This window comes from Oreochromis aureus, linkage group 3 (assembly GCF_013358895.1).
Source record: "Oreochromis aureus strain Israel breed Guangdong linkage group 3, ZZ_aureus, whole genome shotgun sequence".
NCBI classification, from domain to species: domain Eukaryota; kingdom Metazoa; phylum Chordata; class Actinopteri; order Cichliformes; family Cichlidae; genus Oreochromis; species Oreochromis aureus.
In genome coordinates this window covers 2374588-2387589 of record NC_052944.1, presented here as the reverse complement: position 1 = coordinate 2387589, position 13002 = coordinate 2374588, and the positions used below count along the sequence as shown (strand labels likewise).

Here is a 13002-nt window from a genome sequence, read left to right as displayed (position 1 = left end):
GTTATGTGCAGTGGAGCCATGTAAAGTGTCCCTGTGTTCATAAAGAGATGCAAACACAGCTTTAGTTACCGACAGTGATGCTGATTCTCTGATGCAGCTGAAAAGTGAGACGGAGCTCGTGTCCAAGCAGCAGAACAGGCTGAATGAAGTTATTCGGGCCGTCACACAGGTAAGAGTTTACTTATCAAATATTACTTTACTCTCATTACTACATACCATACTTTCCCCTCCGCTCGCACCTCAGAGCGTCTGTTTCATCCACGTCTCGGCTCTTTGGTTGCAGATCATCACGTTCTCTGGAGCCATCGGTTTGCAGTCCAACAGCGCCTGTTTGCTGGGACATTTGCATCTGGCCCACATGTCCAGCAGTCACAGTCACACCGCAGGTAACACAGGTGTATGTCAGTGGGCGGAGCACAGCTGGAGACAGCATTAGTAGTCCTTTAAAATTCATTTCTCATAAAGTTTCAGCTTTTAGAGAATCCCTCAGATACACACACACACACACACACACACACACACACACACACACACACGCTGGGATCTACTGGGTACTAACTACTTTGATCCCATTCCCAGTTCCTCCAGATTTCAGTTACCTCTCAGAGAAAAGTGTGGTCAGATCCACGACTGAGTTCATCACAGAAGCTGGACAAACAGGTTTGTGACACTGACAGAGGTCATTGTGTTTGAGGCGCTGTACCATCGTAACATCGTCTCTCTCTGGGCCCAGGTCCTCAGTCCTCCCATCCAGGCCTGGTTAAGACCGCTCTCACCGCTTTGGCGTCAGTCGGCGCCTCTTTCCAGTATCCGCCCATCAACTGGAGCGCCGCTCTTTCTCCTTTAATGAGGATGAGCTTTGGTAAGACTTGTCGCTCACTGCTGTCTGTGAAGCACAGCCACAGATCCTGTTCAGTCTGTGTTGTTGTTGTGTTTTGTAGGAGAGGATGTGCAGCATCAGTGTGTTGTACTGGCAGCCTGTCAGACCCAGTCCTCCCACAGTGCTGCTCTGTTTTTGGGCTCCTGGTTGTCCCCTCCCCTGGTCCACAGTCTCAGTGTAAGTTCAGCTGGGTATTAGCGCTGTGACAGCTAATATTCAATTCTCCATCAGGTTTATAGGCTGGTTCACTTAAATCTGTTGTTTCTTGATATCAAGCTTAATAGAAACAGCTAACAGGAGCATCTGCTGAGGTCAGCCGTTTCTCAGTCTGACAGCAGCTGAATAAATGTCTGAATAAACAGTGTTTGGCTGCTAAAGTTGAATAGATGCTCTTTAACAATGACACACATCCAGTCTGTCTCTGCACTGCTGTAGGAGAGCGTGCTGAGTCCAGTATCACCTGTTACAATGATGAAGGCTTTAGAGATCCTTACTGGCTGTCTGTCTCCCCCAGTACCAGACCCGGGCCCACCTCTATGAGACTCTGGGCTCGTGGATGAAGCACGTGACTGAGGACAAGCTCCAGGTCTATGTGGAGAGTTTGGGGGTGCAGCAGTTTCAGGAGGACCTCCGACCCCAGCGGGCGTCCCTGTGCTGCTCTGTGCTGCGGGGCCTGGCTCAGGCCATGGCCCTCCCAAACCCCTCTAGCAGCTGCTGGACCATCCTCTGCTCTGCCACGGAGAAGATCTTCACCTTCCTGCCCGACCGAATCCAGGTGCAGTCTAACTGCTGACTGTTATCACTGACATGTAGAAGCTGTTTCTTTGGCTCTGTCCCTGGTTTTACGCTTGGGGATCATGACATCCTCTGACTGTCCCCACCCACACAGAGACACGAACAGCAGCATGAACCTATTTTATTCAAAGCAAGAAGCTGTGACAGTAATAGGTAATTATCTTGATGGATGTTGGATGAAGAAGCCTGATAGAAATGCCACTCAGGTTTATAATAAGTGCAAAGACATGATGTGCAGCAGGTTCCTGTTAGTGTTCGTTTGATGTCATCAAACTCAAAGTTAAAGACGTCTAACTCATGGATACAAACTGGGTGCTTCAGTGAAACATGCAAACACTTGTACATGTTTTGCTGGGATGCCTGTCTGGGTTTATTAGGACAAAGTTAAGTTTGCAGTCATGTGCATTGGCCTGATTACATTCATAGCAGAACACACAGAACACATCAGCTGGATAAACTGAGTGAATGAAGTGGAGACAAGGCCGTGCTGATCAGAGCATTTCCTCTAACAGTCTGTAAGTGTGTGCAGACCAACTGTGGGACTGCTTGAAGAGCAGGTTGTCTCATTGTTGTCTGATGTGGGACAACAGCTGCTTAATAGGCCAGATGTTTTCAGCTGGAGAAAGGTGAGACCCAGGTCTTTGTAACGATGAAGCCTGACTGTAGTAAGACAGATGTGTGTGCCAGTTCCAAAGGCACTAACGACCTTCATACCATTAGAGATGCAGGGTCTGCTCCTCCTCCTCTTTATGAGGAAGAATGTCACGTTTGATGCATCTGGTCAGAGAAGTGTTTTACAGTTTGTCACAGTCCATTTAAAGCTGATTCTGGTCACATGACCTCTTGGTCCATGATGGAGCTGTAACTAGCACGTCTGCACGCTCTGGCTGACAGTGGTTTCTGTGACACAGCTGTAGCTGTTTCTGCCACTCGACACCTCCTTTTCCCTTTGTTTATACAGGTCATCATTTACAGGAGAGAGCTGATCTAGACCTGTCAAAGTACAATAAAAGAAACAGGAAAACAGTCAAATAGCTAAAGTTGTCTAAGGATCACGGGCAGTTATACTAAGTTTAGCCTTTGTCCAAATCCTCTGTAGTCTTTTACGCTGAGCAGCATCTTTCTGAACCTGTGACATCATTAATGTCATCAGTCTGAACAACAGCACAGTGGTCATGTTTAATGGTACTTGATGCTGGTGTTGCTACTTTTCAGCTTTTGAATGGCTGGAATAATGTAGTTGATAATATATGAGCGCTGGTGTGTGTCGCCTACCATTGGCTCCCTGAGTTTAACAGCTGCTATAGCTGAACCTGTTAGTCGTGCTCTGTTCACCTTTCTTTGAAATCAGCTGATCTCCTTCAACCTGCTGTCTTTGTCTTTGTGTGGAGCAGTCTAACAGCTGCTGCTGGGCCCTGCTGGCATCCAGCTTTGCCTCTTTAAAACATGACGACAGGTTCAAAGGTGTTTAAATGAGACATTTTAACTAAAAAATAACAATTTTTATGTTTGTGTTTGACTTTTTGTACATTTATTTCAGGATAATGAAGTGGATCTGTATGTGGGCGTGGCCAAGTGTCTGTCTGAGATGTCTGACACAGAGATTGAGAGGATCATGAAAGTCTCTGAGGTACAGTGTTAATAACATACACCACCAGGAAATGAACAGAGGGAGCACATCCACTAACATGTGCTGAAGTGCAGCGTGGGCAGAAATACATTTGGTTTACAGGTTAGAAGACATGTTGTTGGTCTCATAGTGAAAGGAGAAATGGAATTAATTCCAGTGACCTGTAGCTCATATTGCTTTTATTATTTATACCTGTCAGTGTGTGGACAGTAAAACCTGCATTCTTCCTAATGCCCAGCAGGGGGCCCACTCTGAAAGTGTGTATTTCTAAAAGGAGCACTTTAAGCAAACGTTCAGTTTAACCAAATGTAACCATATAGTGATTTAAGCTTTCAGTAATTTAAAGGAATCTTCCTCACATGGCTACTTTATTCACTTCAACAACAGTCGACTCAAGGCGCTTTATACTGTAAGGTAGACCCTACAATAATACATACAGAGAAAACCCAACAATCATATGACCCCCTATGAGCAAGCACTTTGGTGACAGTGGGAAGGAAAAACTCCCTTTTAACAGGAAGAAACCTCCGACAGGCTCAGGGAGGGGCGGGGCCATCTGCTGTGATTGGTTGGGGTGAGAGAAGGAAGACAGGATAACTAAAGATGAAATGGTGACAGGTGTGTAGTTTGAAGGACTCTGAGCTGCTGCTGACCCTGGTTGTCAGATCCTCTGCTGCTTCTTTGCAGCACACCAGCGGTGATCCCCCTGACGTCACACCTGTGATACCGTCTTTGACTTTGATTGAAGCTCAGCGTGTGCTGTTAACATCTCTGTTCTGTTTAGACTCAAATGGAGAAGACCTGCTTCATCTTAGCCTACCTGACCTCTCAGGGACGAGTGCCCCTCCTTAGTCTTAATGATGTCATTGCTGGGGTCCTCCGTGGTTGGCCAAGCCGCAGAGTGGGGTGGCTCCTCCTGCAGACTTTTTACCAGTGTCGCCTGGCAACCAGCATCAACACAGGTGAGACAGGAAGGCGTTCCTACTGCGTGGAAAGTGGAAGTGCCTCTGTTCTCTTCTAACAGACGACTGACACCTGTGTGTTTTATCCTGATGATTTGACTGAGTCAGCATGTTGAGCTCGCTCTTTGTCACAGGCATCTCCAGACGGATGGAGTGGCTCCTGGAGCTAATGGGACATATCCGAAATGTTGCCTACGGTGTCACAGACGTCCAGTGTGGAGACACCAGATCGGTATGTTTCTGAGTGACCATCATGTCCCACAGTGACTCCCACACATCCTCCTCTTCCTCTCACATCCTCCTCTTCCTCTCAGCAGCTGAGCTGGAAGTGTTAATGAGAGGTTGTAAAACGTTATTTTAGCTTTGACAGCAGGCCGTCACATGCCAGCATATCTTCTTTTTCCAGCTTTTGTGCTCTGTTGCTTAGTAACTGTCAGCTTAGCTAAATGCTGGTCCAGCATGACGGTGCCATGTTAACAGCGAGGCTGCTCTCGAGCATCACCAGTAGCGGAAAGCTTGTTGCTGTTTTCACTGCTTCTTCTGTGTATTTGTCTCGTGCACTGAGTTGGAAGCAGATTCTGTGTCGTGTGTTTCTAACTGAGAGAGTGTGCTCTGTAGGCCACCGACTTCCTGTTCCAGCTCTTTGCTGCTGCAGTGGTTTCCTGGAGTGACCACATCATGCCACTCCTCTTTGGCATCCGGGTCCAGTGGTTTCCATGGCAGCCAGACCCCAAGCCTCATGCTCTAACACACGGTCTGTATGGCGAGGAGTCGTTGGTGGAGGGCGCCCTGTCCCAGTGCCTTTTAGCGATGTCCCACAGCCTCCCTCGGCTGCTGGACAAGGAGCCCTGGAGCAGCCAAACACCCAAGGTCAGTGTTCATGCTCTGAACTTTGACCTTTTAGCTAAAATTTCACTTGTTCTAAACGTGCAGAAGGGATGACCCTGTGTCTGTGTGTGTGTGTGTCAGTTCATAGACTGGCTTCTCAGCATCATGGAAGCTCCTGAACAGAGCGTGTCAGCATCAACTGTCAGCACAGCCAAAGGTGAACAAAACAGGCTTTTTTCTACAGTGATCACACTGGAATATTTCATATTTCATAATGTTTCACTCTGTTTGAACCATCTGCATGACGGCAGCATCTACAGACTGTTGTCTCCACAAAGTGTTAATGAAATGAATCAAAACAGTGAAATCCTGTTTAAACACAGCTGAGCTGGATTTAAATCACATAGAAATGAACAGTTTAATTAGATATAGATCATTATTATTACTATCCTTGTGCAGGTAAACGTCTCATTGAAATTAAGACCTGGTCTGAGTTTTGTCAGGTTCTTAGATCCTCGAGATAAAACTTCACTATAAAGCCAAAGTCCTCACTTCTCCAAATCACTGAATGCAGGTGTTCAGTCACTTGTGGCCACAGGTGTCTAAGCCCGAGCAGCCAGGTGTTTGGGCTTCTGCAGCATGTGCTGCTGATAGGATGTTACCTGTACACAAACTTCAGTTGTGGTGACAAAGTGGAAGCAACTGGGAACGACAGCGTCTCTGCTGTGAAGTGATAGGCCATCTAAAATAGAAGGGCGGGGTCAGCCACAGAGTGCACTAAGCACTTTCTAACATTCATGCATGTTCAAGGACGGCTGGCATGCAGACTGGGAGCAGACTGGGATCAAACCACCAACCTTCCTATTAGCAGATGACCTGCTGAGCTGGAGCCGCCCCTGATTGCATCACTGAGCATCAGGTGCAGCGGTTTAAAGCACAGCAGCAGAGACGATGAATCAGACTTCTCCATGTGGCAATCCAACGGAGCAGTCTGGGCGTGGTGGAGAGTTACAGCTGTTCCAAGTGTAAAGCTCAGAGGAGAGGGTGATTATGGTGTGCTGTTCTTTGTTTTTAGGGACTGGGCTTGGCCCATTACTCTCCAGGGAAAGGAACTTTAACACCAAGGTATTTTACCCAGCTTCGTGCTTCCAGCCCGACTGTACTGCACAAAGCACAGTGAACGGGTTTGTGTGGAAGAACTTGACCTCTTTGGGATGAGTTGGAGCGAGGACTCAGCCAGACCTGCTGATCCAACATCAACCTGACCTGCTGAAGCTGTTATAGTTGCAAAGTAAATCATATGTATTCAGGATGGAAAGTCAGTGAAGTTCACGTGTGTGAAGGTAGACGAGTGAACACCTTTGGCAACAGTGTGTTTTCATAGGGTTCACTAAAGTGACCACTACACCACCAGCTGTTGTTTCTTCTTTACTGGTTTTGCCCCAGCAGCTACACCTTCATGGTAAAGCCTGTATGTTCGGGTCTCATTGTGAAATGCAGCGTGTTTCATGTAGTGGCAGATGGACTGGTTCTTACACAGCACTGTTCCTCTCTGAGCGGTTGATTCATCCACGCACGTCTTTCTGTGCTTACATCGCACTGCTGTGGATGCCAATGTGTGGATTTAGGTTAGAAGCCTGAATTTCAGCTCAGACACATGTAGTTTGTAGTTTTTGCTGAAATATTTCCGTCAGTGATCACAGAGACAGAACAGTCCCCTCACCAACCAGTCATGGCCTCCATCAACCTGGTGGTGTCTCCTCCACCCTCACCACGTCCCTCAGACAGGGTCGTTAGGACTGTTAGGCTTTCTCTCCACTGTTGCAGGTTATCTCACAATATCAAGTTACCATAGACTGTAGTGATTCAGCTCTATATAAATAAATGATGATTTGGCCAAATGAGCTCCACAGGCCTCATCTGTGACAGTCTTTACATGAGAGCTGATGCACCATGTTTATTTGACACACAGCTGACACACAGCTGACAGCACTGCTGTAAAAGAAGGTGTGCAAAGAGCAGGTGGTATTTGAAGAGAGGTTTACTCTAACATCAGTGTTCATACAGGCAGGATATGATGAAAAAATGATCAGATTTCTCCTGTGGTTCCTTTCAGCTGCTCTGTTGGCGCTCAGGTCCTCTGCAGAGTTCAAGAAGAAAGCCGTGTGGACCAGAGCGTACGGCTGGTAGTCCAGAGGAGCCTCGGCATCCTGCTCAGGCTTTGCTGCTCGTACACAGAGAGACACACGGCTGCTGGTCTGAGCTGTCGGCATGTTTAATGTTAGGCAGTAACTGTACTGTAGGAATCTGTGAGGTCAATAAAAGTGCAACACAAATCATTTTGGGTTCAGAACATCCTTTTCTCTCTTTACAGCAGATGGTTAAATTCGACTTCATCCGTAACTCCGGCGAGCTGTGACTTCATGTTACTTCCTCTTCCTGTTCCACTTCTCCAGGTGGTGGTGCCTCTCCTGCAGCAGCTGCCCCACTGTGAGCGAGGCTCCTGAAGAGAACGTTGGAAAAGCCAAACAGTGTTTTACATCACAGTTACTGTACAGTTACACAGTTACACTACAGTTACACAGTAACTTCATTCATGACACAAATGTAACATCCCCACAAAGAAGATCCTCCTCAGTGTTGTCACCACAGACCTGGTCAGAAAGCTCGGACACCAACTATGATGATATGACAGTGAGGCCTGTAACCGTTCTTCATCATCCTAGTCTTCCTCAGGAAACTGTCACCCATAGTTTTTCCCAACAGTAACAAATCAGGAGAACCTGAGAACGTTTTGTGTTCTTTTCCTTCAGTCTGTGTTCCAGCTCAGCTGAATTTAGCTCGTGTTACTGAAGCGACTGACCTCTGTGTCTAACATTCAAGAACTCTTCATTGTCTTTTTGTCTTAGTTAAGGTTCTCATCTAAATGTGTTTGCTGTACAGCAGCCGCCATGTTTAACATACAAGGACGAGCGCCTGAGGACCACGAGAGTGACCTCATGTTAGAAAAACTAATAATGGTAACATATTTCTCAGTTCTGTAACGATTATGCAGTATCTCTGCAAAGTTGCAGTGGCCTCTGTTGCAAGGATGAAATGTAGAGTTTAATCCATCTTACAGCTTTTATTAAGTTTAATCCACATTGTTACTCATGAAACTTTACTGGTATCACAGAGCTTTCAGTCATTTTAAGTATCATTTGTTCTGTATTTACATGAAGCAGCTAGTCAGACTGCAGTGACCATGAATGTAAAGTACAGTTACGAGGAGCTTGGACTCAAACTATCGTGGATCAGTGCAGCCTGCTGTGCTCCTGTGCAGCACGTCCATCAGCTGACTGTAATGTCACAAAGGGTTATTCCCCGTCTTACCGAGAGTGAGGACCGGCAGGTAGAGCGCCAGGACCACGGGGAGGTGGCTGTTTGGAGCTGTTGTTGAGTTGAGTGCACACGACTGGGAGGCCGTTTGCTCCACATAAGGCAGGGCCTGATAGATGGTGGCAGCTGACAGAGAAACAAAAAGGGGAACAAATGCTTCACTTGCTGTGCTTTGACTTCATTCACTATCACAGTGTTGGCTCTGGCCTGTGTGTCACTGATATACAGAACTTCTGCTTCCAGTCAGCACAAACCCTGCGTTACTCACTTCAGCTGGAATGTGCTCATTTCCTGGCTTCATATCATCAGCTCTGCTTGGCTAACCCATTTCCTGTTTGCTCCCAACACTTCCCTTACACAACACTCTGACCACATAATCAACTTCATAACGTTGAGAAGTCAGAGTACTTATGAGCTCAGGTTTCAGTTTGTTGGAATAAAAGATGGAAATGTGATGATTTCACACCTTCAACGATGACTGTGAGGATGTATAAGGGGATCCAGAGCGTGTAGCGGGTCCACAGCATGGCGATGGACGGCTCCTCCATGATACAGAGCAGCTCGTGAGGATACCTGTCATCAAACCACAGGCACAGCTTATTGGACGAGAAACAATGTTTGCATTTGGAAGTCCAAATGTACTCAAATCATCATGTCATATATCATAATTCATCTGCATATGGTCTAGTACAAATAAGGCAATAAGGATATTATTATCATTATTATTATTGTTATTAGAGACATTGTTGAAACTCTGTCTTCAGAACAGTCAGTCTGTCCACAACATTGGAACAAATGTGGATGTTTGCACTTCAAATATTTAGATGTGAGTGTGTGTGCACATTCATAACCTGCTCCACCAACACTCATCCAACCTCCAGATATGCTTGGTTGCCCTGGTGTTTTTAAATGTATTTAATGTTTCGATTATTATTAAATGAAATAAGTATATATGTTTTCTCCTTTCTTGTGTATGTGCAGTTATAACTTTATCAGTAACTACTGTTACTGTTCATGAATTACGGCCATTTTCACAGATTCTCAGCAGCCAAGGCCTGAAAGACCATATAAGACAACCACAGTACATGATCCAACACATTATCTGCTATATATGACCATATGATGGGGAAAGTATGGCACATTTTGTCAGCCATGCATGCCCACACGGAGTGGCTGAGTCTGTTCCAACTACAGAAACCATCGTTTTTCTTCCCCGAGAGCCTTTTTAGCAGAGTGTCCCTTTCAGCAGCACTCTTTCCCTTTCACACATCACCAAGTTAGTATTTTCCATCTAGCAGACAAATCAAACAGCAATGTATCAACATGTCACATGTTGGTTTCTTTTTCACAGAAATAACCAAAAACATTTCCATCTCCTCCTGATATCAGTGGATCCTACTCTGGAATGTAAACTGGCTGTTTAGGGGGAGGTTCCTGCACCCGCCCTGGGTATCTGTTTAGAGGGAATGTAAGACCGTCATGGTTTAACAAATGTGCATAGTATGACACATTAGCACAATAACTGCATTACTGCTGAGAGGTCAGGTCCAGGGAGTACTGTTCAACTGTAAGGACTAAAAGCTTCTTAAAGCTCTGCATCCTGTGTGCTTTTAAAACGACTTAACAAAGTAAAGTTAAAGTTTGATAAGCTGATCTGTTTGTGCATCACTGTAAACCTACGTCTACATTATTGGGTTCAAATGCAGCTGCATCCTTATAAACTCTGCAGTGCATACCGGAGGAGGTCCAGGACGTTCCAGAAGAAGAGCTGCACACACACCACCGGTTTACTCTGCAGCTCCTCCAGCATGATGATCATAATCAACAGAAGGTTCTTCTCCATAACCTGAGGAGCAGGAAGACACAGTGTGTCCATGCATCAATCGAAAAGATAACAAAAACAATAATAATGAAAATCTCATTGAACTTTGAGCTGCGTACGCACTTGGATGAAGCGAGGAAGGAGTCGGGCTTTCTCGATGCCGTCTGCAATGTGGAAAAGCTCCAGAACAGAAAGCAGCTGGCAGAGACTCATCACAAAGCCCACAGAGTAGAAGGTGTCGGCCAAAGCATCTGCAGTCAGAAATAAGATGCTCAGCTTAGTCCTTCTGACTTGGAAATATACTTCTGAGTCAACTTGTGAAGCATTTAGAGCGATGTCTGTGTTTACTGGAAACTTCATTCAGCAACAGCAAAGGAGCATTTACAGAGAAATACAGCACCGTGGTCCCTGTTTGTGTCCAACCTCACGTAACAAACGAATGAAGGCAAAGAAATGATACAACGTAAAAGACGTAAAGTCAGGAGCAAATACAGCCTTCACAGCAGAGACCCAGTTTAACATGAGCAAAGTGTGCATCCAGTGTGAGAGCGCTAACAGCCAGACTAGCAGGAGGCTGCTGCTCCTCTGGTCCATGAACTCCTCCTCTGATGGAGGTCTGCAACTCAAGTTTTCACGGGAGAATTTGGTGAAAGCAGATAATGTAATAAATTAGCTTAATGAGGCTTAATGAGATTTAAATGACGGCCTGATCAAACCGAGCCTGGAGTCTAAGCTGGGTGGTTTTTCTATATTGGTCCAAGAGTGAAACAAGGCGGCGTTGGTCCAAACGCTCTCTAAGATGCACCCATACAGCATCGGTCCATTGTTCAGGGTAGCATTGCCATTTTAGTGTCTTTATTATTTATTTTGACCTGCACAGCTGCTCCACAGACCGTTTACTGAATCAGAGACTAATTCAGATTAAGTTTGAGACTGGTAATTTAAGCTTACCTTGGCCAAACATAAGAAACCTGGCGACAGTGTTAGCCAGTATCCACGTGTGGCCACAGAACTGGAACAGGTTATATGAGAAAATGTAGGTGAGTCTGAAGCTGAACCTGCAGAACAGGAATAAGGACACAGATTCATTACTCTACAGTTTACACAATGATGATGATGATGATAGACGTTTGGTTCCAGCAGCTCACGGTTTAGTTGCTAAACGTTGTGCTGAGACGGTGCACAGTGGCATGAATCCAGCCATCACTAGTGCAGCGTTGGTGCCTGTTGGCATGTTATCTGTGTGAGCTGCTGCACCAACCCCAGCGTGTTCTCTCAGGTCAGCAGACCTGATGCTTCCCTGCTCCAAACATGCAACACAAACTCAGGCGCTCAGCAGCTTCCACAGCTGTGGCTCCAACACTGTGGAAGTATTTCCCACTGCACGCGAGGCTCCCTCACTACACTCTGACCGGCTGTCCTTCGATCCAGTGTTAATGCTGACTGTGATCTTCTTCTATTGTTCAGCCTCCACAGCTCTGTACTGTGGACCTCTGGCCTGTATTTGTATCATTGTACATGTTCAAATCTAAAAGTCTGTTACCTAAAAGGTGTTGTACATCCGTAATCAGATTACTTTTACTTACAGACCAGACTTCCATCCATCACTAGAGGAATTGTGAATGACGTCTGAATGAGTGAGTGTATGTAGCAGATGTGCCGATCCCAGAAAGACTCCTCAGTTCCTCCGTGATCACTTACATTGTCCTCCTGAAGTCTCGTCTCCGTCCAGTTTGGACTCCTCCGAGTTCACAGTGTGAGGAAGATCATGTTCCCCTAACCGGACACTCCTCCTCCCTTCACAAGAAAAAGCAGAAAAAACACATTGCGGCCAATCCGCGTAGCTTCCTCACGCCAGCTGCAGCACTCATGACTTCCCCACAGTAACACAGTAACACAGGCTGTGGACCGTCCCGGGCAGCACTGACACGGACATGTAGAGACAGGCAAACGCACACATGGATACACAAGCGGTGACTCACTGAACTACACAACACATGAAGCCACACATTCCCATCATCCACAGTAGGAAGCTGTGGCTACCGTGGAGTACTCCGTGGAACAAACCGTGGAACAAACCGTGGCTTTTACTTGAAGCGTGAAGCTTCCGTTTTATTTTTAAACACCACCTGGGTTCATTTGCAACCTGCACAAATAAAGTGTACAGGTGTAACACACCGATTAGTGCCAGGAAATGAAACCAATAAAACACTAGAATGTAACTCAACAGAAGCTCAGCATCAACTCTTCGGATGTTCTTTCTCCAAAGTCGGGACAAACTTACACAAAGTAACTGCATCTGTTCTCAGACAGCGCTGCCATGGATCTCCTCTGTTTGCATCCACTGGTGACACCTTACGGCTGAGGCTGGTTACTGCGCAGACAGCTCCACTGCTTTCACACTGACAGAAACGCCCGTGAAGCTGGCTCCATCGTTCGGACTGTCCAGCTCACATTAGCTTTTATTCACCGAGCAGCTAGCATCAGCTGGAGCATCAGCTGGAGCATCAGCTGGAGCATCAGCTGGAGCATCAGCTGGAGCATCAGCTAGCATCAGCTGGAGCATCAGCTGGAGCATCAGCTAGCATCAGCTGGAGCATCAGCTAGCATCAGCTGGAGCATCAGCTGGAGCATCAGCTAGCATCAGCTGGAGCATCAGCTGGAGCATCAGCTGGAGCATCAGCTGGAGCATCAGCTAGCATCAGCT

The 13002-nt window shown here is 46.4% G+C and overlaps 2 protein-coding genes across 7 annotated transcripts in view; one reads left to right on the top strand and one right to left on the bottom strand.

Annotated features, from left to right (window-relative positions):
* focad (focadhesin) overlaps positions 1 to 7434 on the top strand; it is a 32494-nt gene extending 25060 nt beyond the window's left edge. For all 5 annotated transcript variants that reach the window (XM_039608981.1, XM_039608978.1, XM_039608980.1 and 2 more), the window contains 12 exons: positions 98 to 169; positions 284 to 386; positions 580 to 660; positions 734 to 862; positions 942 to 1057; positions 1395 to 1655; positions 3216 to 3305; positions 4090 to 4267; positions 4402 to 4499; positions 4886 to 5137; positions 5237 to 5312; positions 7212 to 7434. In XM_039608981.1, the coding sequence (XP_039464915.1) occupies positions 98 to 169; positions 284 to 386; positions 580 to 660; positions 734 to 862; positions 942 to 1057; positions 1395 to 1655; positions 3216 to 3305; positions 4090 to 4267; positions 4402 to 4499; positions 4886 to 5137; positions 5237 to 5312; positions 7212 to 7285 (1530 nt within the window). In that variant the 3' untranslated portion in view covers positions 7286 to 7434. The remainder of the gene's footprint in view (positions 1 to 97; positions 170 to 283; positions 387 to 579; positions 661 to 733; positions 863 to 941; positions 1058 to 1394; positions 1656 to 3215; positions 3306 to 4089; positions 4268 to 4401; positions 4500 to 4885; positions 5138 to 5236; positions 5313 to 7211) is intronic.
* On the bottom strand, positions 7350 to 12737 carry hacd4 (3-hydroxyacyl-CoA dehydratase 4). Of its 2 annotated transcripts, XM_039608983.1 has the most exons (9): positions 12580 to 12737; positions 12278 to 12441; positions 11997 to 12092; positions 11247 to 11353; positions 10419 to 10546; positions 10210 to 10319; positions 8940 to 9046; positions 8468 to 8599; positions 7350 to 7598 (listed from the first exon to the last, which is right to left on the bottom strand). In XM_039608983.1, coding segments are annotated over exons 3-9 (663 nt in total). In that variant the 5' UTR covers positions 11999 to 12092; positions 12278 to 12441; positions 12580 to 12737; the 3' UTR covers positions 7350 to 7521. The 2 variants fall into 2 exon arrangements, with proteins under 2 accessions (XP_039464917.1, XP_031581662.1); XM_031725802.2 differs by lacking the exon at positions 12278 to 12441.
* Between the last annotated feature and the right edge of the window lie 265 nt (positions 12738 to 13002).